This window comes from Mastigoproctus giganteus, chromosome 10 (genome assembly GCF_048544385.1).
Source record: "Mastigoproctus giganteus isolate SK-2022 chromosome 10, ASM4854438v1, whole genome shotgun sequence".
Taxonomy (NCBI): Eukaryota; Metazoa; Arthropoda; class Arachnida; order Uropygi; family Thelyphonidae; genus Mastigoproctus; species Mastigoproctus giganteus.
In genome coordinates, this window is record NC_143584.1 from 219,530,648 (window position 1) to 219,558,535 (window position 27,888).

A 27,888-nucleotide genomic window follows, 5' to 3' on the forward strand; every position below is an offset into this window, starting at 1 on the left:
CGCGAAGACACATGCTTAAAGACGACAGTTTATCGTAAGCCTATGTGTGCTGGCCAATTTACCAACTTCCAGTCAGCACACACACGGGGCCACCTCTCTCAACCGCCCGAACCTTGCTAACTCGCGCCTGGACACATTCCAGCTCTGCAGATGAAAGGCGCAAAGAGATCACCAGAGTCAAAGTAGACCTTACGAGGTGTGGCTACCCCATCGATGTCCTTAACAGATGTGATCTACAAGCACGCGACAATGTGACGACCAACAGCAACGCCAACAGTGACGAGTCTTCCACAAGGGCATTCATCCCATACTACCCCAACCTGTCACAGCAGATCGGTAGAATCCTAAGATAGCATGGGGTAAAGTGCATCCAACTCCCAGGCAAGAAACTGCGTTCTCTCCTTTCCAACATAAAAACACCTGTCCCCACCCTTCTACAGAGTGGTGTGGTCTATCGCATCTCTTGCCGTGACTGCACGAGCTGCTACTTTGGAGAGACTGGTCGTCGTCTCGAGAAACGCCTCTCAGAACATAAAAGGGCGATCCGTTTGGCGGATGTAGAACACTCAGCTATTGCCGAGCATGTCTGGACAACCCACCACGACATCGACCCACACCGCGATGTCGTGGTTGTAGACAAGTCCCACCATTACCTAAGGCGCACCTGGTTGGAATCGTTAAGTATAATATGCTCGGATACCTCGTTGAACAGGAACAGTGGTTGTCAACTTAACCCCATCACAGAAACAGTAATTCTGTCCATGGACAAACGCTGGCCACGTCACCACCATACGTCACAGCCACAAACATCAACAAACAATTAACCACGTGTCTCACGCACCATCCTGGCAGTGCATCTCTATTCTAACTGCCATTCAAAGTATTTTAATCTGATGAAGGCTGCCACCCAGCCGAAAGCTAATTCATTTATCATAGTTTTAATGCTCTGTGTAACAAAAATAAATAAATTAAATGGGACATTAATCTATCATGGACTACTGTTCCCACATCTGGGGTTGGCAATGCCAAATCTCTCTCAATCTTTTAGATAAAAAGAGGGCATACAGGTTAATTAATGTCCCATCTGCTGCATGCCTTTTCTATAGATACTTCCATGGACACTATTATTCTGAATTAGCATCTGTAGTTCTCTGTGGGCTCTTCCAAACCAGTCTGGCATGACCAGTCAGGATATATTCACTTCACGTTTCCCTTTTCCTCATTAATCCCTTCTAATTCTGTATTCCAAAACCTTCCTTTATGTGTATTCCCCATATATTACAATCTACAGATTTCATTTCTGTTGTCAACAAGCATTTCCTGTCTTTTCAGCCTTTAACCCATGAGTCGTATATTATAAGTTCTAATTCTTTTTGTGTTTTGGATTTTTATAAAATAAATCCACATCTGTGGCCTCTTTTTGATATTTATATATCAGTCAGAGACTTGCACAATAATGCTATATTTTGCAAGGCTGACACACTTTAGATTGAAAAAAATATTTTTTGTTTATACTGTGGGATGACAATAGCCAAGAGGAGTTCACAAGACAGAAAGAGAATACAAGAATCTGCACCATATTTAACCATTACATGCAGTTAAATTGATTGGAAGAAATCAATTTTCATTCCCTTACCAAAAAAAAAAAAAAAAAAAACTGAAAATTTGCTCAAATTACAGGACTATGAGAGGGTATCAAAAAGTTCGTACCCTTACCTAGAAATAATAGCCCTAGAAAGGTATCCTTTTCTAGGTACTCTCCATACAGTAACACATTTCTCCCATTTATGGATCAGTTGTTTAATGCCTTGATCACAGAAGTCCCCACTTTTTGTCTGAAACCACGATTCCACTTCATTGATGACGTCCTGAGATGAATCAAAGTGGCATCCAAGCAATGGTTTCTTCATTTCTCAAAACAAGAGGTAGTCTGATGGTGTTAAGTCAGGAGAATAGGGTGGGTGGGTGCTGCAGTAGTTCAAAGCCGCATTGGGCAACAAAGTTGGTGGTGGTAATGGCCACGTGAGCCGGTGCATTGTCTGACAGAAGACAATATTTATGATGTGCTTATGCCAAGAGAAATTAAAAATCAGGGTAAACCACTATGATAATGCAACCTTGTCTAGAAATCTGAATGATGTTGAAGATGAGCAAAGGAGCAGAAGTCTCTCTCCCCTTTCTTTTTTTTTTTTTTTTTTTTTTTTAAAGAGAGAAATAAGGTAGGACCGAGTTTTAGACAAATTAAAGTTAACTAAGTTTTCTCTCTCCATTGGAGAATTACCTGGAGATTGGTATTTAAGGAATACGTGATGAATATTTGAGGAGTTGAAGCTGTTTGTGCAGAGTAGCTTTTTCAAACTACAGTGATGGTATGGCACCTGACAGGTGCCTTTCAAAAAAAAAAATGCTCCTGTGTTACCTTTAATTAATGATTAAAAATCTGAAATTATTTCTAGCTTCCTAAATCGAGTCAAACATTTACTGCAATAGTTTCTGAATTGTTTTCTTATGGTTTCTATGGAGTAATTAAAATGCAAGCAACTGTTAGGTGCTAAGTCATTATTTGTGTAACACTTTGGGTGAAAAGTTTCACATAGTAAAGATGGAGAAATGCAACACAATATTCATTCAAGGTGGATGCTACTCTATGCAATGCAAGATAAGTAGGTATCACATGTTTGCATTGTGAAGCATGCCAAATATGATATAAAATTTTGGAAAATATGAAAATTGAAGTGTGAAATTGTATCCAATATATACATATCTTTTTAAATGTTTTTTTAGAAGTATTTGTACATATAAGCAGAAATATATGTTTATAATTTTGTTGCTTAATTGTCTTTTCAACTGGAAAATAGATAAAAATAATAGATTCAAGTGTATAACTTTTGATTAATACAGTTTTTTTAAATTTTCCATAGAATTAATATTTTTTCTGATTTTTTGAAAATAACAAATGATTAAAAAAATGAAAAACATTAAATTTTTTAAAATTTATTTTTTATTAAAAAATAAAATAATCCATGCAATAAATTTGCAGTCTTTCAGTGGGAATTTGTGCACCATGTTGTTACATACAACCATATAGTACTTACTTCCTCACTAGGCGCCTGTGTAGCCAGGTGGGCAGGAGCAGCAGCAGTGCGTAGCACACGCTTCTTGATTAGACCGGGGTTCGAGCCTGTGGCCACCAAATACGGAAGATGCGGAAAGGTCAGGGAATGACCACCGCATATCCCTGGAGCAATATGGCCTTAGTTGCTAATGCTCCTAAAAACCAAATAACAAATAACAAACAACTTCCTCACTAAGCAAAAGAACAGAATCTTCTCCTCTTGTTTTATATACACTATAACCTTGGCAGTAGAGATGAATATGACTAAGTCTGAATTATCCTTCTGGTTTAGTCTGCTATAGCAATCAACTTCCAAAATGGAAGATTTGAAAAATGTTTGTAAAATAAATTTGCACATAGCATTCTTCGGCATATCTAGGAGTAAGGATCACACTGCATGGATGTGAAGTATGTTGGATTAAAGAGTTATGTTTGGATTTTCAAATGAAATAGTAAATTGCTTTATTCAAGTCAGAAGAGAAAAAACATAAGACTTTCTGCACAAATTAGGATAACATGCCTATAACGAACAACTCAGTCTGGTTGGGCTTTTAGGATTGCTTTTACTAGAAATTTCCAATTCGGAAGTTCTTTTTGTTGGGGAGTTCATCATTTTGTCATCTCTCAAAACTTTTAGATCAATCATGAACTGGATTTGAAAATGAGTCACTGGTGCTCACCTGTTGCACTTTTCAATTTAGTAACTCTGAAAAGTGCTCATATGGCTTTTCTCAATTCTCCTTAACCCTTCTTTAGACTTATCAAAGGTTACCCCTGTTTTACCCATCCTGTTACACATTTAACCAAAGACAGCAAACATGTACACACATGCTTTAAAATCTTTTTTTTTTTTTTTTTTTTTAACTTCAGTGGCTCGCATCAATTTAAATTGTTTAAATCTATCTTTCCTTTCAGCAATTCTTTCTAGATAGTAGTAAATTTCAACCAAGTATTTATCCACTTTTGCAAGAAGGCATGCAGCTCCCTTTTCCGTACACAAATGAATAAGCCTATTACCACCAAGTGCTCATGCTCCTCGATTAATACCCTTGCTATTCCAGTTTTTAGACCTACCATAAATCCTACATGCTTGTTCAGAATATGTCCAATGTTGTACCCTATAGATTGACCTTCCAATACAGAAGCAAGCTGCTTTCGATTTGACAATTTTTTTTTTTTTTATTACAAAAAAGTCACCACAATGGGACATAGCTTGAAATCGCTTTAATGACTGCCATCAATAGCAATCGAAAATGACCCATCAAATGAAATAGTAACTTTGATTTTACTAATAATGACCCATCAAATGGAATAGTAACTCTGATTTTACTAATAAATAAACAAGCATTATTTTACTAATAATGCTTGTTTTTATTCTTTCAAAACTGTATTTTTTTGCTACTTGACTATTAGGAAACATATTTCTGAAACAACATTCCTGCATGATCGGCACGGCTCAGAGAAAGATTATGTTCTATGAAAAAAGATACAAATAAACATTTTGCGTGTATGACATCTTCGTTACCAAGAAATGCAACATTTATTTTTGCATTTCTTACTACACACTGCATGTTATCCTAATGCTTATTTATTTGCAAATGTCTGATTACATTGCATTTCCTACCCTGCCACTTGACACTGAAATATGGTATACAAGGCAAACATTGAAAAAGGCCTCTGTTCCTAGGAATCATTATAATAGTATTTTAACTTACTGAGAAAAACAGATAACATAGGTTTTAGGGAAACTCTTTAATAGAAACAAGTTAAAGCATAGGTTAAAATAAGATAAAAAAAAAGTAAACAAGTCACCAAAGCTCTCAGACAGAAGTTGTCCTTCCTCAGTGGGAAAAGCATTATTACAAAAAATATAGAAGACCAGAAGTGCTCTGCAATCGCTGAATGTTCCAAATCCACAAAACGGATTGCTCTCTCATGTTCAGCAACTTGATCTTTGAGCCTTCTGCCATATTAGCCAATGTAGCAGCAAGTGCAGTCATAGCAGGAAATGCGGTACACTGAACCACTCCACAAGAGGGAGAAATCAGTGTCTTTACACTCGAGACGAGAGACCGTAATTTCCTGCCTGGAAGTTGCAAGCACTTTATCCCATAATCCCGTAAGACCTTAGAGAGTTGTTGTGACAGGTTTGGGTAGTAGGGGTTTTTGTCTAGGGTTTGCTGCACGGTCATGGGCCTGTAGGTCATACCTATCCAAAGCACTCCTAGGGAAGCCACATTTAACCAAGTCTGCTTTTACTCTAACAATCTCAGCGTGCTTCTCATCCACAGAACTGGAGTGGGTCCAGGCACAGGTTAACAGGGCTTGAGCGGTACTGAGAGGCTGACTGTGAGCATGTGCTGACCAGTATTTGGTGAATTGGCAATCACACATCAGTTTGCAATGGACAGAGGTCTTTAAATGCATGCCTTTGAGCCAAACAAGAGTATCCAAAAAAAGGGAGAGCACTGTCCAACTCCAGTTGAATGGTGAACCAAATAAAGGGCGACAGAGTTGAAGTATTGCAAAAGTCGGTCTCCTGACTTGCGAGGAATGATGACAAACACATCATCACATCTGAACTCATTGAGACGGGATGATTCCATTGTCGTTTTACCAGCGGATAAGGGACGTCGGTAATTCTAAATCGTTCAGACTATGACATGTAATCCCTATCTCTCTCTCTCTCTCTCTCTCCTACAGGACACCTCCATCTATGAGCCTATACCTGACTCCTGTGAAGATCCTAGAGCAATGGGAGGCCAGAGTCAACAGCCTGGTCTACGGTTGGTTTAAGTCTAGCAAAATCTCTAGATCCTTGTGTTGCCAACTACATGCCGCTGGATACTAGATTCCACAGTTCAACGGCTTACCAAAAGTCCACAAGCAAGATTGCCCCTTAAGACACCATCATCACCTGTTGCAATTCCTTGACATATGAGTTGTCAAAGTTCGTTGCAAACCTGCTTTCTTCCCTGGTAGGCAATACCGTTTGCATGATTTCCAACAGTGGAGAGTTTCTTAACCTGTTTTCCAGTCTAATGATTTGAGAAGATCAGGTTATGGCCTCGTTCGACGTAGTAGTAGTGGCATGTGATGCAAGAAAGCAAGTGTATGAGCTTATGCATCAGCCAAAAAAAAAAAAAAAAAAAAATCACACCATTCCCTCCAAATGCCCGTTCAGTTCCTCCTTGAATTTATTCAACCTATCAACTTCCACAACAACAGATGGAAGTTTGTTCCAGCAATTAACGTAGTATCACTCTTCACTTCAGCTCCCATCCAACTGGCCATCACATGTGCCAAACAACTCCTGGACAATGACCAAACCCTGGGCAGCAGAACTTCACTATCTGCAAACAATGTTTGCGCTGCCCTCAAGTTGTGCCTGACTGGTGGTGTTGTTATGTATGGTGAATCCCTTTTCTGTCAAATTCGTGGCACAGCCATGGTTGCACCCATCAGCTCAGTCATAGCAAACATTACTATGGAGGAACTGGATGATTGTGTGTTTGTGGGTCTGCCAGATCCTATAGCCTTTTGGTGTCGCTATGTTGATGATGTTTTTGGCATCATTCCCTGCATGTCAAAAGACTGACTTTTGCGACACCTCAACTCTCTGTCGGCCTTTATTTGGTTCACCATTCAACTGGAGTCAGACAATGCTCTTCATTTTTTGGATACCCTTGTTTAGTGCAAAAGCATGCATTTAAAGACCTCTGTCTATCACAAACCAATGTGTGCTGGCCAATTCACCAACTACCAGTCAGCACATGCTCACCGTCAGCTTCTCAGACCGCGCAAGCCCTGTTAACCCACGCCTGGATCCATTCCAGTTCTGTGGATGAGAGGCACACTGAGTTTGTTAGAGTAAAAGCAAACCTGGCTAAATGTGACTATCCTAGCAGTGCCTTGGATAGGTGTGACTTACAGGCCTGTGACTACCCAGCAAACCCTAGAGCTGTACATAGCTATGACCCTCCCCTTATCCCCTACTACCCAAACCTGTCACAGCAACTTTCTAAGGTGTTACAGGCTTATGGGATCAAGTGCTCACAACTTCCAGGCAAGAAATTACAGTCCTGCAGTTCAGTGTACCACATTTCCTGCCGTGACTGCACTGGCTGCTATATTGGCAAATCTGGCAGAAGGCTCAAAGATTGAGTCACCGAACATGAGAGAGCAACCCGTTCTGTGGATCTGGAACACTCAGCGATCGCAGAGCACTTCTGGTCTTCCCAACGCAACGTCATGACGTTAAAATTATTGACCGATCCTAATACTACTGTCATCGTGTCTGGTTGGAATCGCTTCACATCTCATGTTGTCGCGATTCCTTTAACCGGAACAAAGGAGGTTGCATCCACCCCATCTTTGAAGTAGCCAACCTCCAGAATGATAAACATTGCCACACACAGCATACCAGAGTGTTGCTGTTACAACCACAAGCCTCTTCTTCGAACTGCTAATTGTTTCTGCACCTGTGGCACATTTCACCTTGCATGACCACCATGACCAGGCATTCTATATTTTTTGAAATAATGCCTTTTTCACAGAGGAAGGACAACTTTTGTCTGAAAGCTTTGGTGACTTGTTTACTTTATTTTTATCGTATTTTAACCTGAGCTTTAACTTGTTTCTATTAAAGAGTTTTTACCTAAAATCTATGTTATCTGTTTTTCTCAGTAAGCTAAAATACTATTATAAGGCAAACATGTTACCTTTTTCAGAGTTTCAGATTTTACAATATATGAAATCTTGCTTGTATGTCTTCTGAAATTTTACATTCTTTGGCAGAGTACAATGATCACACAATTCTATTTTGCAACATAGGCTACTACAGCATGTGGCCAATTCCTTACTAAAAATAAGAAATTCATAAAACTTAAAAAAAAAAAAAAAAAAACAGAGAAAACTGAGTTTTTGCAAAAAAAAAAATTTCTTTAGTCACCAATTATATTATGGCAGTGAGATGGAAGAGGGTCAAATCAAGTAAAAAATATGGATTCTCCATCATAAATCCTGAGAGTTGGCAGCTATGTTTTAATAATATCACACCATTATCTTTTATCACAATATTATAAAATACAGTAGAAGACTTGAACAGCAAATGTATGAACTCACCACATCATCTATATGATCATCAGGGCCAATTTTTCTCTCTAGTGTCTTATTTAGTCTGGACACAACAAGGTTGCGGTAACTCTCATCTTCCATCAGTTTTTTAACTCTGCTTAATTTTAACCAGCCAACTCCTTCACCTTCTAATACTGCATTAATTGTTTCTTTCAGGAACTGCTGATTTTCACTATAATATATGAAACATATTATAACATTACATTATATTATATTATAGAGGGTGTCTAGAAAACATATTAACAAAGTTATTTTTTAACATGTGCATCAATAATCATTAGTCAACACTGATAAAGGAGTTTATCTAAAATGTCTTTTTTTTTTCTTTTAAGAAAGAAAGAAATATAATGTGTTAACTATCAATATACAAACTTGGCAGTAACCATACTATTTTATTATGCAACTGGACATATATGTCAATAAAACCAAGTATTTTTAAAATAAACCATCTCACTGTTGTATAAAAATATTATTTTTTATAATTTATAACCCAGCACTGCAACTTCAGTAAAAACATGGTTATCTATGAATATTTCTCAACATTTTTTTTTTTTTTTTTGGGGTCAAAATAGGTTAAAACCTTTGGTGATATAGTAGTGATATTTTAAACAAAAAGAGTATTAATGAAGAAATAAATTTCTCTTAAAGTAGCGATCTTTGGTACATGTTTACAACATTAATGAACACATCTACAGCCTAAGAAAGTTGGAAGAAAAAGCACTTTGGGCTTTAAAGAATTGCAAAAATTAGGTTTGCATATGAATTTTTTTCCAAAACAACACCAAGGGACTTTAAAAGCAACCCTTGGTGTTCAATTAAATTAGTCAATTAAATCAGAAAGCAAACTTTTCGTAAAAGATATGTAAATGCATTGTTACACTCAATGATTTTTATATACAGATGGAAAATTAATATCTGAACAATTTTCTGGTTGTGTCTAAAAAGTACTGAAAGTATGAGCATGACTGAATGCTTAGTTCTTGAACAGAAAATGTTTTTGTAAAAGAGGAGCACTACCAGATCTGAAACCTGGATATAGCACCAACAAAGACAGTGAGACACTGCCTTGGACTTGAAGGAAATGCTGGTTGTCCATGCATTATTCATCTGTCTAGTAATATCTGGCTTATTGTGTAAGGCATGTGCCTTTTATATGCAATAAAGAGTTCTTTTTCTTCTTAATCTCTCGCAGCCTTGGTATTCTACAAGAAAATCTGACCCCCCCAGCAACAACCATCATACTTGGTAATAATGACCATTCCAAAGTCCTACATACCAAACATTTTGATTTTACGTTGCGGTTTATAATAAACAGAAAATATTCCCAGTCTTCATTAAATACACATTTGTCGGCAATTTCATTAAGTTTCCTTTCATTTTGTTGTCTTATTCATTTTATGGGTATGAACAATTAAAGCGTTAAAAACACTTGCAAGATCATATAAAATATGAATTTTATTCAAAAGAGTGCTCTCTTTGGAATAAAAGTAACAAACAAGAGAAGCATAAAGTTAAAAAATAAAATATCCACAGTGCATGATGGGAGAAAGAGGAAGCAATAAAGAGGGCACACTTTGTTCAGCTTCTCATTCCCTTTGCTCATGGGTAGTTTTTTGATGTCAAATATTTAATTTTTTTTTTCTGCTTTGGCTTGAAGAATATTAATTTACCATTTCTATGACCATGCTCAACATGTGTGCCACATGTTTAGCAGCTTTGCTCTATAAAGTGACATTCTAAAAATCAATGATATGAAACTGTTTATCATCAACCTCTGATAAAAAAAAATAAAACTTTATACATATCTACTTTAAAATATTCGAGACATTCTAGGGGCTCACATCTGATAAGTATGGGCTTGGCAAACCCAGGGTCCTGAGCTGGATATCATCATTCTTCTCTATCTTGGTGATTCCTTTCTACTTCTGACTCTCTCTCTCTCTCTCTTAGGGAAACTTGGGGAATTTTTTTTGACTGTTGCAGCATAAGCCTCAGGCTTCCTTGCACCATATGGCTAATAATAATAATAATAATAAAGAGTTTTTCTTAATCTTCAGATATTTTTAACAAATTTAGCCTTGAAACTTTTTGAACCAACCTTGCACAAGGGAACAACAGGCTATTTGTCGCTATTAACTAACCTCCTGCATATTTTGGATAAAAAGTAGTTGTTGGTGACTCTATTGTCAGGGAAATGAGGAACATTCTTTGTAAAAAGGATAGGTGGAACAGGAACAAGGTATGTCTCCCAGGGGCAAAGGTTGATGATACTGTAGAGCGGATATCATCTTTTAAGGTACAAAAGGTGATATAGTTGTATACGTTGGCACTAATGACATTAAGAGTAGGAGACCAGCAGCATTACTTAACAAGTACAGTTCACTGTTGAAAAAAAGCCGTGAATTAGGATTGAATTTGAAAGTGTCTGCAATTCTGCCCAGAAATGATAGGAGGAAGTATATGATGAGAGCCTTGTCGTTCAATTCGGCCCTGAAAAGATTGTTGTTGTTGTTATTTGGTTTTTAGGAGCATTAGCAACTAAGGCCATATTGCTCTGGGACATGCGGTGGTCATTCCCTGACCTTTCCGCATCCTCCGTATTTGGTGGTGACGGGCTCGAACCCCAGTCTAATCAAGAAGCGTGTGCTACACACTGCTGCTCCTTCACTCCTGGCTACGGAGGCGCCGGCCTGAAAAGATTGTGCAAGGCTCAAGGGGTAGAATTTTTTTCAGCATCTGTACTTGTTAACAGGAGAGACTGCTTCTAAAGGGATGGGATACACTTAAATAGAAAGGGTGCAAGAATATTTGCTAATGCTATCGAGGCAGCGTTAGGTGGGTCGGAAAACTACTAGCTTGGGGGGGGATACAAGGACTAATAGATTAACAGTAACCACTGGCAGAGATGAAAGTGATTCTTGAACTGCTTCTATTGGAATGAGCAGAAACCTAGAAAACAAGATGCAGGATATTTCAGAGACTGCTGGGAGTCATTGCGGTACAAGTAAATAAATGGGTTGCATTAGGGTAGCTAAGGATAGGAACAGGTGGAGGTATACTTGCGTGTACACCAAGAATGCCAGGAGTTCGGTAAATAAATTTGATGAATTTGAGGTATTGCTCAAAGCATCAAAGGCGGATATTGTTGGGATATCAGAGACGTGGTGTCACACAGATAATAAGGAATGCAGAACTGGAATTTAGGGAGTACGTCTACAGAAAGGATAGACAGGATAGGAAGGGAGGAGGGGTTGTGCTATTAGTTAAGTAAAAAAAGTTACAGCTGTCAGTTACAAGCTCCGCAAAAACGATAAGTGTTTGCCTTTTATTTACATGATTGTTATTTTATATTGTACTTTATACGTAGTCATATAGTTATAGTTACGCTGGTTATTTTTTATTTTTAATTTAGATAAAGAGTTTTTGTGGATTTTACTTACGATAGGTAAAACCGTTATTTCGTTCCATTTTTGTAGCCATTTTTTTTTCGATATAGTGGTAGGGAATTCAAATTTATTAATTGAGGTAGCTAGGTAGCTCTAACGCATAATTATATAGTAATACGCTTCACTGTTTCTATTTAATAGTTTCTATTCAAATACTATTGATATTTAATTTATTGATTTTATTAATTTAAACTACCATGCCCCAGACTAGAGCAGCAAAGCAACGGGCACAAAGTGGCAGGAGTGCTGTGACTCGGGGGAGAACTGAGGGGGGCAATTCTCCAACGCATCACAGCCTAAAAAAATGTGCAACTTGTGAAATGTTTGCCGAACTCTCTGGAACGGAACATGATATTGCCATTGGAGATGTCTTTGTGTGGGCGCGATGTAAGGAGTGTAAGGAAATCAGGCGACAACTCAGCGTTGTTATGGGCCTATATGAGAGTTTGAAGGACAGGGTGGATGCCCTCGAAAGATCTAAATTGAGGGGCCCATCAGGCTCTCAGCTGCCCACATCAACGCCAGAGCTTGCACTTGGTCATCACGCAACACAGCGGCAACCCCTAAGGCAGAATGCGCTGGTCCCAAAGGAACTAGTTGTTATAGGTGACTCTATTGTCAGGGAAACGGGGAACATGCTTTGTAAAAAAGATAGGTGGAACAGGACCAGGGTATGTCTGCCAGGAGCAAAGGTTGATGATATCAACATCATGTTGATGATATCATCTTTTAAGGGCACAAAAGGTGATACAGTTGTACACGTTGGCACTAATGATATTAAGAGTAGGAGACCGGCGGAATTACTCAACAAGTACAGGTCACTGTTGAAAAAAAGCCTTGAAATAGGGTTGAATTTGAAAGTGTCTGCAATTCTGCCCAGACACGATAGGAGGGAGTACATAATGAGAGCCTTGTCGATCAATTCGGCCCTGGAAAGATTGTGCAAGGCTCAAGGGGTAGAATTTTTTTCAGCCTGGACTGTACTTGTTAACAGGAGAGATTGCTTCTACAGGGATGGGATACACTTAAATAGAAAGGGTGCAAGAATATTTGCTGATGCTATCGAGGCAGTGTTAGGTGGGTCGGAAAACTGCTAGTTTGGGGGGATACAAAGACTAATAGTTTAACAGTAACCGCAGGCAGAGGTGAAGGTGATTCTTGCACAACTTCTATTAGAATAAGAAGCGACCTGGAGCGAGGGGTGTTGGGGGTTTCAGGGACGGATGGCAGTCATCACGGAATAGTTGGGTATATGGGATGTGTTAGGGTAACAAGGAATAGGCATAGGAGCATGTATGCTTGCATGTATACCAATGCTAGAAGTATAGTAAATAAATTTGATGAATTTGAAGTGTTGGTCAAGACATCAAAGGCGGATATTCTTGGGATAGCAGAGACGTGGTGTCACAAAGATATAAGGAATGCAGAACTGGAATTTGGGGAGTACAATGTGTACAGAAAGGATAGACAGGACAGAAAGGGAGGGGGTGTTATGCTGTTAATTAAGAAAAACATAAAAACCAAACTGACTCAACAGTGCTCTGTTGAGTCAGTTTGGTGTGAGATAAGCACTGCGAAAGGAAAAATAAGAGTAGGAGTGTGTTATAGGCCTAATGACTTGAATGAGTACAATGAACAATTGTACAGAGAAATAGAGTGGGCCAGTAAATCTGAATGTCTTATAATGGGGGATTTTAACTTCCCAGATATTGACTGGAACTTGTGGATTGGTCACTCACACACTAGTCAGACTTTTGTGGATTTATTGGATGATTGTTTTCTGCAGCAGCATGTTCGAGAGGCAACCAGAGAAAGTAACACTCTTGATCTGGTTATCAGCAGTGATCATTCGTGTATTAAGAATTTGCAGATAAAGGAACCACTAGGTGGCAGTGATCACAGTGTGCTGAAGTGGGATTTACTCAAAGAGGTAACTACCGTCAGGGGTAAAGGAAAGGGTTTTTGCTTCTGTAAAGGGGTGTACAGTGGTCTCAGACAGTTTTTAAGTTCTGTACAGTGGGATCAACTGACGATGTTACAAACAGTAAATTCTAAGTGGGAAGCATTCAAAGAATTAATCGTGGAAGCTACTAGACTTTATATACCGATTAAGAAATATCGTTCAAGGTTTAGGCCTAAATGGTTATCAAATGAACTAATGAGACTCGTGACAGAGAAGAAAAATGCATGGGATGCATATAAATTATCAGGTGACGCAGAAGCCTGTGGCACATATAAGCTAGTCTGTAATCAGGTCACAAAGGAGGTTCGGCAGGCGAATGCGGATTACGAGAAATCTTTGGCAAAAGATGCTAAGAAAAACAGCAAGGATTTCTTTACTTATATAAACTCTAAAAGGAAGGGGATGAATATGATTGGTCCATTTGACATCGATGGTTCAACTGTTGATGATCCTGCTCAGATAGCAAACAAACTGAATGAGTATTTTGCATCTACATTCACACGTAAGGAATTATTACAATTTGAAAATGGAAGAAGGTTATCAAACTGTAGCAGTGTGCTTAATGATTTTGTAATAACTGAGAGCAAAGTGGAGGAGAAATTGTTGAATTTAAACACAAGAAAGGCACCTGGGGTGGATGGGATCTATCCAGTTATTTTAAAGGAGGCGGCAAAGCAACTAAGCAAACCCTTAGCCATAATTATGAGAGCATCCTTGGACTCAGGGGAGGTTCCCACGGACTGGAGATGTGCAAATGTGTCCCCAATTCACAAAGGTGGATCGAAGGGTGACACGAGTAATTACAGACCAGTTAGTTTAACTTCTGTTCCGGGTAAAATAATGGAGTCGCTGGTTAAAGATGCATTGCAGGATCATCTAGACAAGACTGCAGCAATAATTCAAACACAGCATGGGTTTGTTAAGGGAAAGACTTGTCTGACAAATTTGATTGGTTATTATGATGTGGTCACAAAGGAACTGGATGCAAAAAATAATTTTGATATCATATACTTGGATTTCAGGAAAGCTTTTGACACTGTTGCGCATGAAAGACTACTGTACAAATTGGAGCAGAATGGTATTAAGGGTAAGTTGCTACAATGGATAAAAGGATGGTTAAGTGGGAGAAGACAGAGGGTGGTAATCAATGGGTGCTGCTCTTCGTGGACTAATGTTATTAGTGGAGTCCCGCAGGGTTCGGTGTTGGGTCCACTGTTGTTTTGTGTATTTATCAATGATATTGATGAAGGTATATCAGGCTTAATGTCGAAGTTTGCAGATGACACAAAGGTTGGCAGGGTTGTTAATGACAGTAATGGCAGTGTGCTACTGCAACAGGATCTAGATAATTTGGGCAGATGGGCTAAGAAGTGGCAACTGAAGTTCAACCTTGACAAATGCAAAGTACTGCATATGGGTAGAAGTAACCCCAGAGAAACGTACCAACTGTGTGGTACTACACTTAAGGTGGTAGAAAATGAAAAAGACCTGGGAGTAATTGTGCAGTCAGATATGAAGTTTTCTGAGCAGTGCAGACAGGCTGCTAGGGCGGGTCATGGGGTTTTGTCAATGATATATAGGAATTTTGCTAGCAGGGAAAAGGAGGTGATTGTCCCTCTGTATAAGGCAATGGTCAGGCCACGCCTTGAGTACTGCGTACAGGTCTGGAGGCCTCATTTTAGGAAGGATGTAGATTTGCTTGAGCGTGTACAGAGAAGAGCAACACGATTGGTGAGGGGAATGAAGGGATTCTCTTACCAAGAGAGGCTTAAGTTCTGCAAATTGCAGTGGCTGGAGACTAGGCACCTGCGTGGTGATCTGATTGAGGTCCATAAGGCCTTGAATGGGTTGAGCACGCTGAATTCTGATGGGATCCTTCCACTTGTTCAGATTACCAACCTACTGAGACATAAGTTCAAATTAAGAAAGGACAGATGTAGAATAGATGTGCGGAAATTTGCCTTTAGCCAGCGGGTGGTTAATTGCTGGAACAAACTTCCATCTGTCGTTGTGGAAGTTGATAGGTTGAATAAATTTAAGGAGGAACTGGACAGGCATTTGGAGGGAATGGTGTGATTTTTTTTTTTTTTTTTTTTTTGGCTGATGCTGCATAAGCTCCTACACTTGGTTTCTTGCATCATGTGCCACTACTACTACTACTACATAAAATCCAAGGAAGTGAAGCCAGTCGACATTGCTGGACACTGCAGGGTCGAGTCAGTTTTGTGTGACATAAGCATTGGGAGATGAAAACTGAGAGTAGGAGTGTGCTATAGGCCTAATGACTCTGATGAGTATAATAAGAAACTGTACAGGGAAATAGAGTGGGCCAGTAAATCAGAGAATCTTATAATGGGTGATTTTAATTTCCCAGATATTGACTGGAATTTGTGGGTTGGTCACTCACACACTAGCAAGGATTTTGTGGATTTATTGGATGACTGTTTTCTACAACAGCATGTTCGGGAGCCAACTAGAGGGACTAATACTCCTGATCTGATTATCAGTAGTGATTCTTCATGCATTCAAAAACTGCAGATAAAGGAACCACTAGGTGGCAGTGATCACAGTGTGTTGAAGTGGTATTTACTCAAAGAGGTAACTACCATCAGGGGTAAAGGGAATGGCCTTTGCTTTCGTAAAGGTGACTACGATGGTCTGAGTATTTAAATTCTATACAGTAGGACCAACTGCTGCTGCTGTTACCAACAGCAAACTCAAAATGGGGAGTATTCAAAGAACTTATCTTGGAAGCTACTAGGCTTTACATACCAACTAAGAAATATTGTTCAAGGTTCAGGCCTAAATGGATGTCAGATGAACTAATGAGACATATGGCAAAGAAGGAAAATGTGTAGGATACATATAAATTAACACGTGACACACAAGCGTATGTTAGATACAAGTTGGTCTGTAACCAAGTTACAAAGGAGGTTAGGCAGGCGAAGGCAGATTACGAGAAATCTTTAAAGAGGGATGCAAAGAAAAACAGCAAAGAGTTCTTTACTTATGTAAACTCTAGAAGGAAGGGGATGAATCAGATTGGTCCACTTGATATCGATGGTTCAACTGTTGATAATCCTTCTCAGGTAGCTAACAAACTAAATGAATATGTTGCATCGACATTCACACATGAGGAGTTATTGAGTGCGGGGAATGCCAGAGGGGTATTCAACTCTGGCAGTAGGCTAGATAATCCTGTAATAACTGAGAGTAAAGTGGAGGAGAAATTGCTGAAGGTAAACACAAGAAAGGCACCTGGGGTGGATGGGATATATCCAGTTATATTAAAGGAGGCGGCAAAGGAAGTAAGCAAACCCTTAGCCATAATTATGAGAGCTTCCTTGGAATCAGCTGTGGTACCCATAGACTGGAGATGTGCAAATAGGACCCCAATTCACAAAGGAGGATCAAAGGCTGACACAAGTAATTACAGACCTGTGAGTTTAATTTCTGTTCCAGGAAAATTAATGGAGGCACTGGTTAAAGAAGCACTGCAGGATCATTAGAAGAGGCATATGATGCAAGAAAGCAAGCTTATGCAGCATTAGCCAAAAAAAACTTCCACTCATCCCTCCGTTCATTCGAAATAACTGTCCAGCTGAGCCTTAAACTTATTTAAACTATCAACTTCCACGACAAGGGATGGAAGTCTGTTCCACCAACAAACTACCCGCTGGCTAAAGGCAAATTTCTGCACATCTATCCTACATCTGTCTTTCCTCAATTTGAATTTATGCCCTCTCAGGTGATTATTCTGAGCAAGAGGAAGAATCCCATCAGCATTGAGCATGCTCAAACCATTCAAGGCTTTATACACCTCTATCAGATCACCTCGCCGGTGCCTAGTCTCCAGACACTGTAATTTGCAAAACTTAAGCCTTTCTTCGTAAGAGCAACCCTTTGTTCCATTCACTAATCTTGTTGTTCTTCTCTGTACTGGTTCCAGCAGCTCTACATCCTTCTTGAAATGAGGCCTCCAGACCTGTATACAGTACTCAAGGTGTAGCCTGACCATTGCCTTATACAACGGAATAATCACCTCCTTATCCCTGCTAGAAAAATTCTTGTATATCATTCACAAGACGCCATGAGCTACTCTTGCAGCCTGTCTGCACTGCTCAGAGAACTTCATATCTGCCTGCACAATTACCCCCAGGTCCTTTTCATCTCTACCACTGTCAGTGTAGTACCACAGAGTTGATACGTTGCTCTGGGGTTGCTGTTTCCCATATGTAGTACTTTACATTTGTCAATGTTAAGCTTCATTTCCACCTCTCAGCCAATCTGCTCAACCTTTCCAAATCCTGTTGCAGCAGCAGCATCATAGCGTCAGTAGTGTCGTTAACAAACCTGCCAACCTTATTATCTCTGCAAACTTGGACTTAAGCTTGATATACCATCATCAATATTATTTATAAATACAGAAAACAATAATGGACCCTACACTGAACCCTGAGGGACTCCACTAATAACATTAGTCCTCGATGAGCAGTGTCCATTAATTACCACTCTTTGTCTTCCCCCCCCTCAACCATCCCTTTATCCATAGCAGCAATTTGCCTCCAATGCCACACTGCTTCAATTTGTGCAGCAGTCTTCCAGGTGCAAAAGTATCAAAAGCCTTTCTAAGATCGAAGTATATAATATCAAAGTTATTCCCTGCAACCAGTTCTGTTGTGACTGCATCATAGTATTCAATCAAATTGGTCAAAGAAAAAAAAAAAAAAAATACCACTTCACCCCTCCATTTGTACGAAATACCTGTCAGCTGGAAAGGTATTTTGAATGAACGGAGGGGTGAAGTGGAAGTTTTTTTTTTTTTTTGGCTGATGATGCATAAGCTTGCTTTCTTGCATCATATGCCTCTACTAATTCTAATGGTCAGGCAAGACTTCCTCTTAACAAAACCGTGCTGTGTCCGAGCTATAACTGAAGTCTTGTCTAGATAATTCTGCAGTGCTTCTTTAACCAGTGCCTCCGTTAATTTTCCTGGAACAGAAGTTAAACTCACAGGTCTATAATTACTTGTGTCAGCCTTTGATCCTCCTTTGTGAATTGAGGTTACATTTGCATGTCTCCAGACTATGGGTACCTTCCCTGAGTCAAGGAAGCTCTCATAATTATGGCTAAGGGTTTGCCAACTTCCTTTGCTGCCTCCTTTAATATAACTGGTTAGATCCCATCCACCCCAGGTGCCTTTCTTGTGTTTATCTTCAACAATTTCTGATCCACTTTACTCTCAGTTATTCCAAGATTATCTAGCTTACTGTCAGAGTTGAATACACCTTTGGAATACTCCTCGCTGAATAACTCCTCGTGTGTGAATGTTGATGCAAAATATTCATTTAGTTTGTTAGCTACCTGAGCAGGATCATCAACAGTTGATCAATCGATATCAATTAGACCAATCTGATTCATCCCCTTCCTTCTAGAGTTTACATAAGTAAAGAACTTTTTGCTGTTTTTCTTTGCATCCCTTGCCAAAGATTTAGCATTAGCATTTAGCATTAATAGAGGCATTTGATGCAAGAAAGCAAGCTTATGCAGCATCAGCCAAAAAAATAAAAAATAACCACTTCCATATCACCCCTCTGTTCGTTCGAAATACCTGTCCAGTTGAGCCTTAAACTTATTTAAGCTATCAACTTCCACGACAAGGGTTGGAAGTCTGTTCCACCAACCAACCACCAGCTGGCTAAAGGCAAATTTCCTCACATCCATCCAACATCTGTCTTTCCTCAATTTGAATTTATGCCCTCTCCGGTGATTATTCTGAGCAAGAGGAAGAATCCCATCAGCATTGAGCATGCTCAAACCATTCAAGGCTTTATACACTTCTATCAGATTACCTCGCTGGTGCCTAGTCTCCAGACACTGTAATTTGCAAAACTTAAGCTTTTCTTCGTAAGAGTATCTCTTTGTTCCATTCACCAATCTTGTTGCCCTTCTCTGTACTCGTTCCAGCATCTCTACATCCTTCTTGAAATGAGGCCTCCAGACCTGTATACAGTACTCTAGGTGTGGCCTGACCATTGCCTTATACAAGGGTATAATCACCTCCTTATCCCTGCTTGAAAAATTCCTATATATCATCGACAATACACCATGAGCTACTCTTGCAGCCCATCTGCACTGCCAAGAAAACTTCATATCTGCCTGCACAACCATCCCAGGTCCCTTTCATTCTCTACCAGTGTCAGTGTAGTACCACAGAGTAATCTCGTAATTTCTCGTAACCTCCTTTGTAACTTGGTTACAGATCAACTTGTATCTAACATACGCTTTTGTGTCACGTGTTAATTTATATGTATCCCACACATTTTTCTTCTCTGCCATATGTCTCATTAGTTCATCTGACATCCATTTAGGCCTAAACCTTGAACAATATTTCTTAGTTGGTATGTAAAGCCTAGTAGCTTCCAAGATAAGTTCTTTGAATGCTTCCCATTTTGAATTTGCTGTTGGTAACATCATCAGTTGGTCCCGCTATATAGAATTTAAATACTGTCTCAGACCATCGTAGTCGCCTTTACGAAAGCAATAACCCTTCCCTTTACTCCTGATGCTAGTTATCTCTTTGAGTAAATCCCACTTCAGCACACTGTGATCACTGCCACCTAGTGGTTCCTTTATCTGCAGATTTTTAATTTTAATCATGAAGAATCACTAACTGATAATCAAATCAAGATTATTAGTCCCTCTATTTGCCTCCCGAACATGCTGATGTAGAAAACAATCATCCAATAAATCCACAAAAGCCTTGCTAGTGTGTGAGTGATCAACCCACAAATTCCAGTCAATATCTGGGAAATTAAAATCCCACATTATAAGACTCTCTGATTTACTGGCCCAATCTATTTCCCTGTAAAGTTTCTTGTTATACTCATCAGAGTCATTAGGCCTATAGCACACTCCTACTCTCAATTTTGATCTCCCAATGCTTATGTCACACAAAACTGACTCGACCCAGCAGTGTCCAGCAATGTCGACTGGCTTCACTTCCTTGGATGTCATGTGTTTCTTAACTAATAGCATAACCCCTCCTCCCTTCCTATCCTGTTCTATCCTTTCTGTAGAGGTTGCAATCCCCAAATTCCAGTTCTGCATTCCTTATATCTGTGTGACACCACATCTCTGATATCCCAACAATATCCGCCTTTGATGCTTTGAGCAATACGTCAAATTCATCAATTTTATTTACCAAACTCCTAGCATTGGTGTGCACGCAAGTATACATGCACCTGTTTCTATTCTTAGCTACCCTAACACAACCCATGTGTTTACTTATACCGCAATGACTCCCAGCAGTCTCTGAAATATCCTGCATCTTGTTTTTCAGGCTTCTGTTCATTCCAAGAGAAGCAGTGCAAGAATCACTTTAACCTGTGCCAGTGGCTACTGTTAATCTATTAGTTCTTGTATCCTCCCATTCTAGCAGTTTTCTGACCCACCTAACACTGTCTTGATAGCATCAGCAAATATTATTGCACCCCTTCTATTTAAGTGTATCCCATCCCTTTAGAAGCAGTCTCGCCTGTTAACAAGTACAGAGGCTGAAAAAAATTCTACCCATTGAGCCTTGCACAGTCTTTCCATGGCTGAATTTATCGACAAGGCTCTCATCATATACTCCCTCCTATTGTGTCTGAGCAGAATTGCAGACACTTTAAAATTCAACTCTAATTCACGGCTTTTTTTCAACCGTGACCTGTACTTGTTAAGTAATTCTGCCGGTCTCCTACTCTTAATATCGTTAGTGCCAACATGTACAACTATATCATCTTTTGTGCCCTTATAAGATGATATCCGCTCTACAACGTCATCAATCTTTGCCCCTGGCAGACATACCCTGGTCCTGTTTCACCTATCCTTTTTACAAAGCATGTTCCCTGTTTCCCTGACAATAGAGTCACCAACAACTACTAGTTCCTGTGGGACCAGCGCATTCTGCTTTGGGGATTGCCGCTGTGTGATGCGTGATGACCAAGTGCAAGCTCTGGAGTTGATGTGGGCAGCTGAGAGCTTGATATTCCCCTCAATTTAGATCCTTCTAGGGCATCCACTCTGTCCTTCAAGCTCTCATATAGGGCGACAACAACGCTGAGTTGTCGCTGATTTCGTTACACTCCTTGCATCGCGCACACACAAAGACATCCCCCATGGCAATATAGATAAGACTTCAGTTATAGCTCGGACACAGCATGGTTTTGTTAAGGGGAAGTTTTGCCTGACCAATTTGATTGGATACTATGATGCAGTCACAAAAGAACTGGATGCAGGGAATAACTTTGATATTATATACTTTGATCTTAGAAAGGCTTTTGATACTGTTGCACATGGAAGACTGCTGCACAAATTGGAGCACTGTGGCAGTGGAGGCAAATTGCTGCTATGGATAAAGGGGTACTTGAGGGGGAGAAGACAGAGAGTGGTAATCAATGGACAATGCTCATCATGGACTAATGTTATTAGTGGAGTCCCTCAGGGCTCAGTGTTGGGTCCATTATTGTTTTCTGTATTTATAAATAATATTGATGATGGTATATCAAGCTTAATGTCCAAGTTTGCAGACGATATAAAGTTTGGCAGGGTTGTTAAGGATAGTACTGACACTATGCTGCTGCAACAGGATCTGGAAAGGTTGAGCAGATGGGCTGAGAGGTGGTAAATGAAGTTTAACATTTACAAATGTAAAGTACTACATAATGGAAACAGCAACCCCAGAGGAACGAATCATCTCTTTGGTACTACACTGACAGTGGTAGAGAATGAAAAGGACCTGGGTTTAATTGTGCAGGCAGATATGAAGTTTTATGAGCAGTGCAGACGGGCTGCAAGAGTAGCTCATGGTGTCTTGTCAATGATATACAGGAATTTTTCTAGCAGGGATAAGGAGGTGATTATTCCCTTGTATAAGGCAATGGTCAGACCACACCTTGAGTACTGTATACAGGTCTGGAGGCCTCATTTCAAGAAGGATGTAGAGCTGCTGGAACGAGTACAGAGAAGGACAACAAGATTAGTGAATGGAACAAAGGGTTGCTCTTATGAAGAAAAGCTTAAGTTTTGCAAATTACAGTGTCTGGAGACTAGGCACCGGCGAGGTGATCTGATAGAGGTGTTTAAAGCCTTGAATGGTTTGAGCATGCTCAATGCTGATGGGATTCTTCCTCTTACTCAGAGAGGAAGAATACCATCCTCAGAGAGGCACCTGAGAGGGCATAAATTCAAATTGAGGAAAGACAGATATAGGATAGATGTGCGGAAATTTGCCTCTAGCCAGCGGGTAGTTGGTTGGTGGAACAGACTTTCATCCCTTGTTGTGGAAGTTGATAGCCTAAATAAATTTAAGGCTCAGCTGGACAGGTATTTCGAACGAACGGAGGGGTGAAGTGGAAGTTTTTTTTTTTTTTTTTGGCTGATGCTGCAAAAGCTTTCTGGCTTGCATCATATGCCTCTAGTAATGCTAATGCTAAAATGTAACTTGGTACACATCACAAACACATCCAGCCATAGAATCCTGTCCTCCCACCTTAAATAATACTATCATTTCATGAAACGAATTAAGTGATATCTATAAAGGGATTATATTTTTAATTCTCAAAAATTACAAAAATTAAGTTTAAAGTCTTCCATTTGAAATAATATATACCTGACAATAATTACACAAAAATATTCTTGGTTTGGAAATAAACAATCTTATCAACTAAATTTCGATACTGTAATCAATGCTCTTCTAATAGAGCTATAAACTGTAACAGAATGAGTAGGATGCTATAAAAATTTTGAACAATACCTGTGTGTTGTACTACGTGCCTCAAGTGTCTGCATACGCTGCACTTCCTGCTGCTGTTTCTTTTGCTGATTGGTACTATGCTTAATTAATGATGTCTTCTCCACTAATCCTTTTCGTCCTTAAAAAAAAAAGAAAGGAAAGATTATAAATCACAACAAAATTGACTGACGGACCAATGTCAAAAACCATTCTGATAACGGTAAATTTGATTTAATTTCATCACTGACTATCAAAGTATGAAATTATGATAATTTTATTTTTTTTTTTATATAAAATTTCTTTATTTTTTACCTACATAATTAAACACAGTTATATAAAAATAATATAAGAATTGTGCATATAATGAATACATGATTTTGCTTATTACTACTGGCACATTACTATTGAAACTGAGAAAGGTTATCATTACTTTTATCACTCTGATCACAAATGTGAAATGTCACTGGTTAAAGTGGATGCTGGCAAAAATTTCACAATTTTCAAATACATCTTAAAAATACTACTAAAAAGGGCAGAATAGTAAAAAGTTCACTAAAAACTCATCTTTCATTTTAAAAACTGATCACCTCCCCTGTACCTCATCTCCATGTCTCTAATGTGAAACCTCTCACTGTTCTTCAATTACACTTCCTCAATTTTCTGGGAAAAGTCGATGTAGAATTGTGAAAATGTATCACGACGCTCATGTTGCAGCCCAAATTCTTAAAATGTACTATAGTCTCTATAATACTTCTTTGAAAAAGACATTTTTGTATTTGCCCTTCTGGTAACCTTATCTTAACATGCTGGAATGATCTGACAATTGGCCGTGACTAAATACAGGGTTAGTAAGCGAAATTCTGACTCTATCTCTTGACCTTGACTTTTGTTTGCCCTTGACTTTTATTTATAGTCATCGTAAAAGCCAGACGAATAGGAAACTGCCATCTCTTAAATGAGAATGGCAAAGTCAAATTGGATGGAGTCAAATCTACATGCGATAAGAGTACCTGTTTTCATTTATCTTCTCCTATTATTTTTTCTAGATCCAAACAATTCTGATAAACAACGCTGATTATAAGTCTCGTACCATTGATCAATCCTTCTGAAATTGTCATATTCTGCAGTAAAATAACAAATGCTCTTATCTTTAACTCAAAATGTTGGGTGGTAAACCACTTAAATTGAGGTTATTCAGGAATTCGGTTGGATATCATGAAAAAGTTCTTCAGTATCTTCAGATATAATTGTGTTAACACTCTTATATTGTAATGAATCACCAGGCGTCATTTGTAAAATTTCTAAATTGATTCTTTCATACTCTTCATTTTTTGCGGCAAGAATAGCATGCAACAAAACAGCATTTACATAAGAAAGACTGTGGCCAAAAACAAAAGGAATCAAACTGTCATGAACTATTTTATTAGATTAGGATCCAATTCAAATTCATTTCAATTAAGTTTTAAATGCATTAAACGTAACGAATGGCAATGAGTGTATGAGCTCGCATGCGCAATGTGGGGACATATAGTGAGCAAGCAGTGAAATGGAATCCTTATGAATAGTTAGCATTAGCATTAGCAAGGGCACATGATGCAAGAAAGCAAGCTTATATAGCATCAACCAAAAAAAAAAAAAAACCCTTATTTCACCCATCCCCTCACTCCAAATGTTTGTCAAGTTCTGCCCTGAATCTATTTAAGCTAACAACTTCTACGACAGATGGAAGTTTGTTCCAGCAATCAACCACCTGCTGGCTAAAGGCAAACTTCCACACATCTATCCTACAACCATTTTTCCTCAATTTGAATTTATGTCCTCTCAGGTGATTATTCTGAGTATGAGGAAGAATTCCATCAGCATTGAGCATGCTCAAACCATTCAAGGCTTTGTACACCTCAATCAGATCACCTCGCAGGTGCCTAGCCTCCAGACACTGTAATTTGCAAAACTTTAGCCTTTGTTCTGTTCACTAATCTTGTTGTCCTTCTCAGTATTCGTTCCAACAGCTCACATCCTTCTTAAAATGAGGCCTCCAGACCTGTACACGGTACTCATGATGTGGCCTGACCATTGCTTATACAAGGAGATAATCACATCATTATCCCTGCTAGAAAAATTCCTGTATATCTATTGAAATGAGCAGAAGCCTGAAAAACAAGATGCAGGATATTTCAGAGACTGCTGGGAGTCATTGCGGTACAAGTAAACACATGGGTTGTGTTAGGGTAGCTAAGAATAGAAACAGGTGCATGTATACCTGCGTGTACACCAATGCTAGGAGTTTGGTAAATAAATTTGATGAATTTGAGGTATTGCTCAAAACATCAAAGGCAGATATTGTTGGGATATCAGAGACGGGGTGTCACACAGATATAAGGAATGTGGAACTGGAATTTGGGGAATACAATGTGTATAGAAAGGATAGACAGGACAGGAGGGGAGGAGGGGTTATGCTATTAATTAAGAAACACATAAAGTCCAAGGAAGTGAAGCCAGTCGACATCGATGGACAGGGCAGTGTCGAGTCAGTTTGGTGTGACATAAGCATAGGGAAATCAAAATTGAGAGTAGGAGTGTGCTATAGGCCTAATGACTCTGATGAGTATAATAAGATATTGTACAGGGAAATAGAGTGGGCCAGTACATCAGAGAGTCTTATAATGGGGGATTTTAATTTCCCAGATATTGACTGGAATTTGTGGGTTGGTCACTCGCACACTAGCAAGGCTTTTGTGAATTTATTGGATGATTGTTTTCTACATCAGCATGTTCGTGAGGCAACAAGAGGGAGCAATACTTTTGATCTGATTATCAGTAGTGATTCTTCATGCATTAAGAATCTGCAGATAAATGAACCACTAGGTGGCAGTGATCACAGTGTGTTGAAGTGGGATTTACTCAAGGAGGTAACTACCATCAGAGGTAAAGGGAAGGGTTTTTGTTTTCGTAAAGGCAACTATGATGGTCTGAGACAGTATTTAAATTCTATACAGTGGGACCAACTGATGATGTTACCAACAGCAAACTCAAAATGGGAAGCATTCAAGGAACTAATCTTGGAGGCTACCAGGCTTTACATACCAACTAAAAAATATTGTTCAAGGTTTAGGCCTAAATGGTTGTCAGATGAACTAATGAGACATGTTTGTTTGTTATTTGGTTTTTAGGAGCATTAGCAACTAAGGCCATATTGCTCCGGGATATGCGGTGGTCATTCCTGACCTTTCCGCATCTTCCGTATTTGGTGATGACGGGCTCGAACCCCGGTCTAATCAAGAAGCGTGTGCTACGCACTGCTGCTCCTTCCCACCTGGCTACGGAGGCGCCTAATGAGACATGTGGCAGAGAAGAAAAATGCATGGGATACATACAAATTAATGGGTGACATGGAAGCCTATGGTAGATATAAGTTGGTCTGTAAGCAAGTCACAAAGGAGATTAGGCAGGCAAAGGCAGACTACGAAAAATCCTTGGCAAAGGATGCAAAGAAAAACAGAAAAGAGTTCTTTACATATTTAAACTCGAGAAGGAAAGGGATGAATCAGATTGGTCCACTGGATATTGATGGTTCAACAGTTGAGGATCCTGCTCAGGTGGCTAACAATCTAAACGAGTATTTTGCATCTACATTCATGCATGAGGAGTTATTCAGGAAGGAGAATGATGTAGGTAAAGTAAACATTGGCAGTGAGCTGGATGATTTTGTAATAACTGAGAGGAAAGTGGAGGAGAGATTGTTGAGGATAAACATAAAAAAGGCACCTGGGGTGGATGGGATCTATCCAGTTATATTAAAGGAGGCAGCAAAGGAAGTAAGCAAACCCCTAGCCATAATTATGAGAGCTTCTTTGGACTCAGGGGAGGTACCCATAGACTGGAGATGTGCAAATGTAACCCCAATTCACAAAGGAGGATCAAAGACTGACACAAGTAATTATAGACCTGTTAGTTTAACTTCTGTTCCAGGTAAATTAATGGAGGCACTGGTTAAAGAAGCACTGCAGGATCATCTAGACAAGAATTCAGTTATAGCTCAGACGCAGCACGGTTTTGTTAAGGGCAGGTCTTGCCTGACCAATTTGATTGGATACTATGATGTAGTCACAAAAGAACCGGATGCAGGGAATAACTTTGATATTATATATTTGGATCTTAGAAAGGCTTTTGATACTGTTGCACATGGAAGACTGCTGCACAAATTGGAACAGTGTGGCATTGGAGGCAAATTGCTGCTATGGATAAGGGGATGGTTGAGTGGCAGAAGACAGAGAGTGGTAATCAATGGACACTGCTCAACGTGGACTAATGTTATTAGTGGAGTTCCTCAGGGTTCAGTGTTGGGTCCGTTGTTGTTTTCGGTGTTTATAAATGATATTGATGATGGGATATCAAGTTTAATGTCCAAGTTTGCAGATGATACAAAGGTTGGCAGGGTTGTTAAGGACAC

The 27,888-nt window shown here is 39.3% G+C and overlaps 1 protein-coding gene across 12 annotated transcripts in view; it reads right to left on the reverse strand.

The window, feature by feature from the left end:
• Positions 1-27,888, reverse strand: part of Rab3-GEF (Rab3 GDP-GTP exchange factor) — a 973,693-nt gene that overhangs the window by 510,373 nt on the left and 435,432 nt on the right. For all 12 annotated transcript variants that reach the window (XR_016547514.1, XM_090382519.1, XM_090382521.1 and 9 more), the window contains exons 17-18: positions 23,460-23,577; positions 8,240-8,423 (exon numbers count right to left, since the gene is read on the reverse strand). Coding sequence is in view for 11 of the 12 variants with exons in the window: in XM_090382519.1 (XP_090238645.1) it covers positions 8,240-8,423; positions 23,460-23,577 (302 nt within the window). In the remaining variant the exon portion in view is untranslated. The remainder of the gene's footprint in view (positions 1-8,239; positions 8,424-23,459; positions 23,578-27,888) is intronic.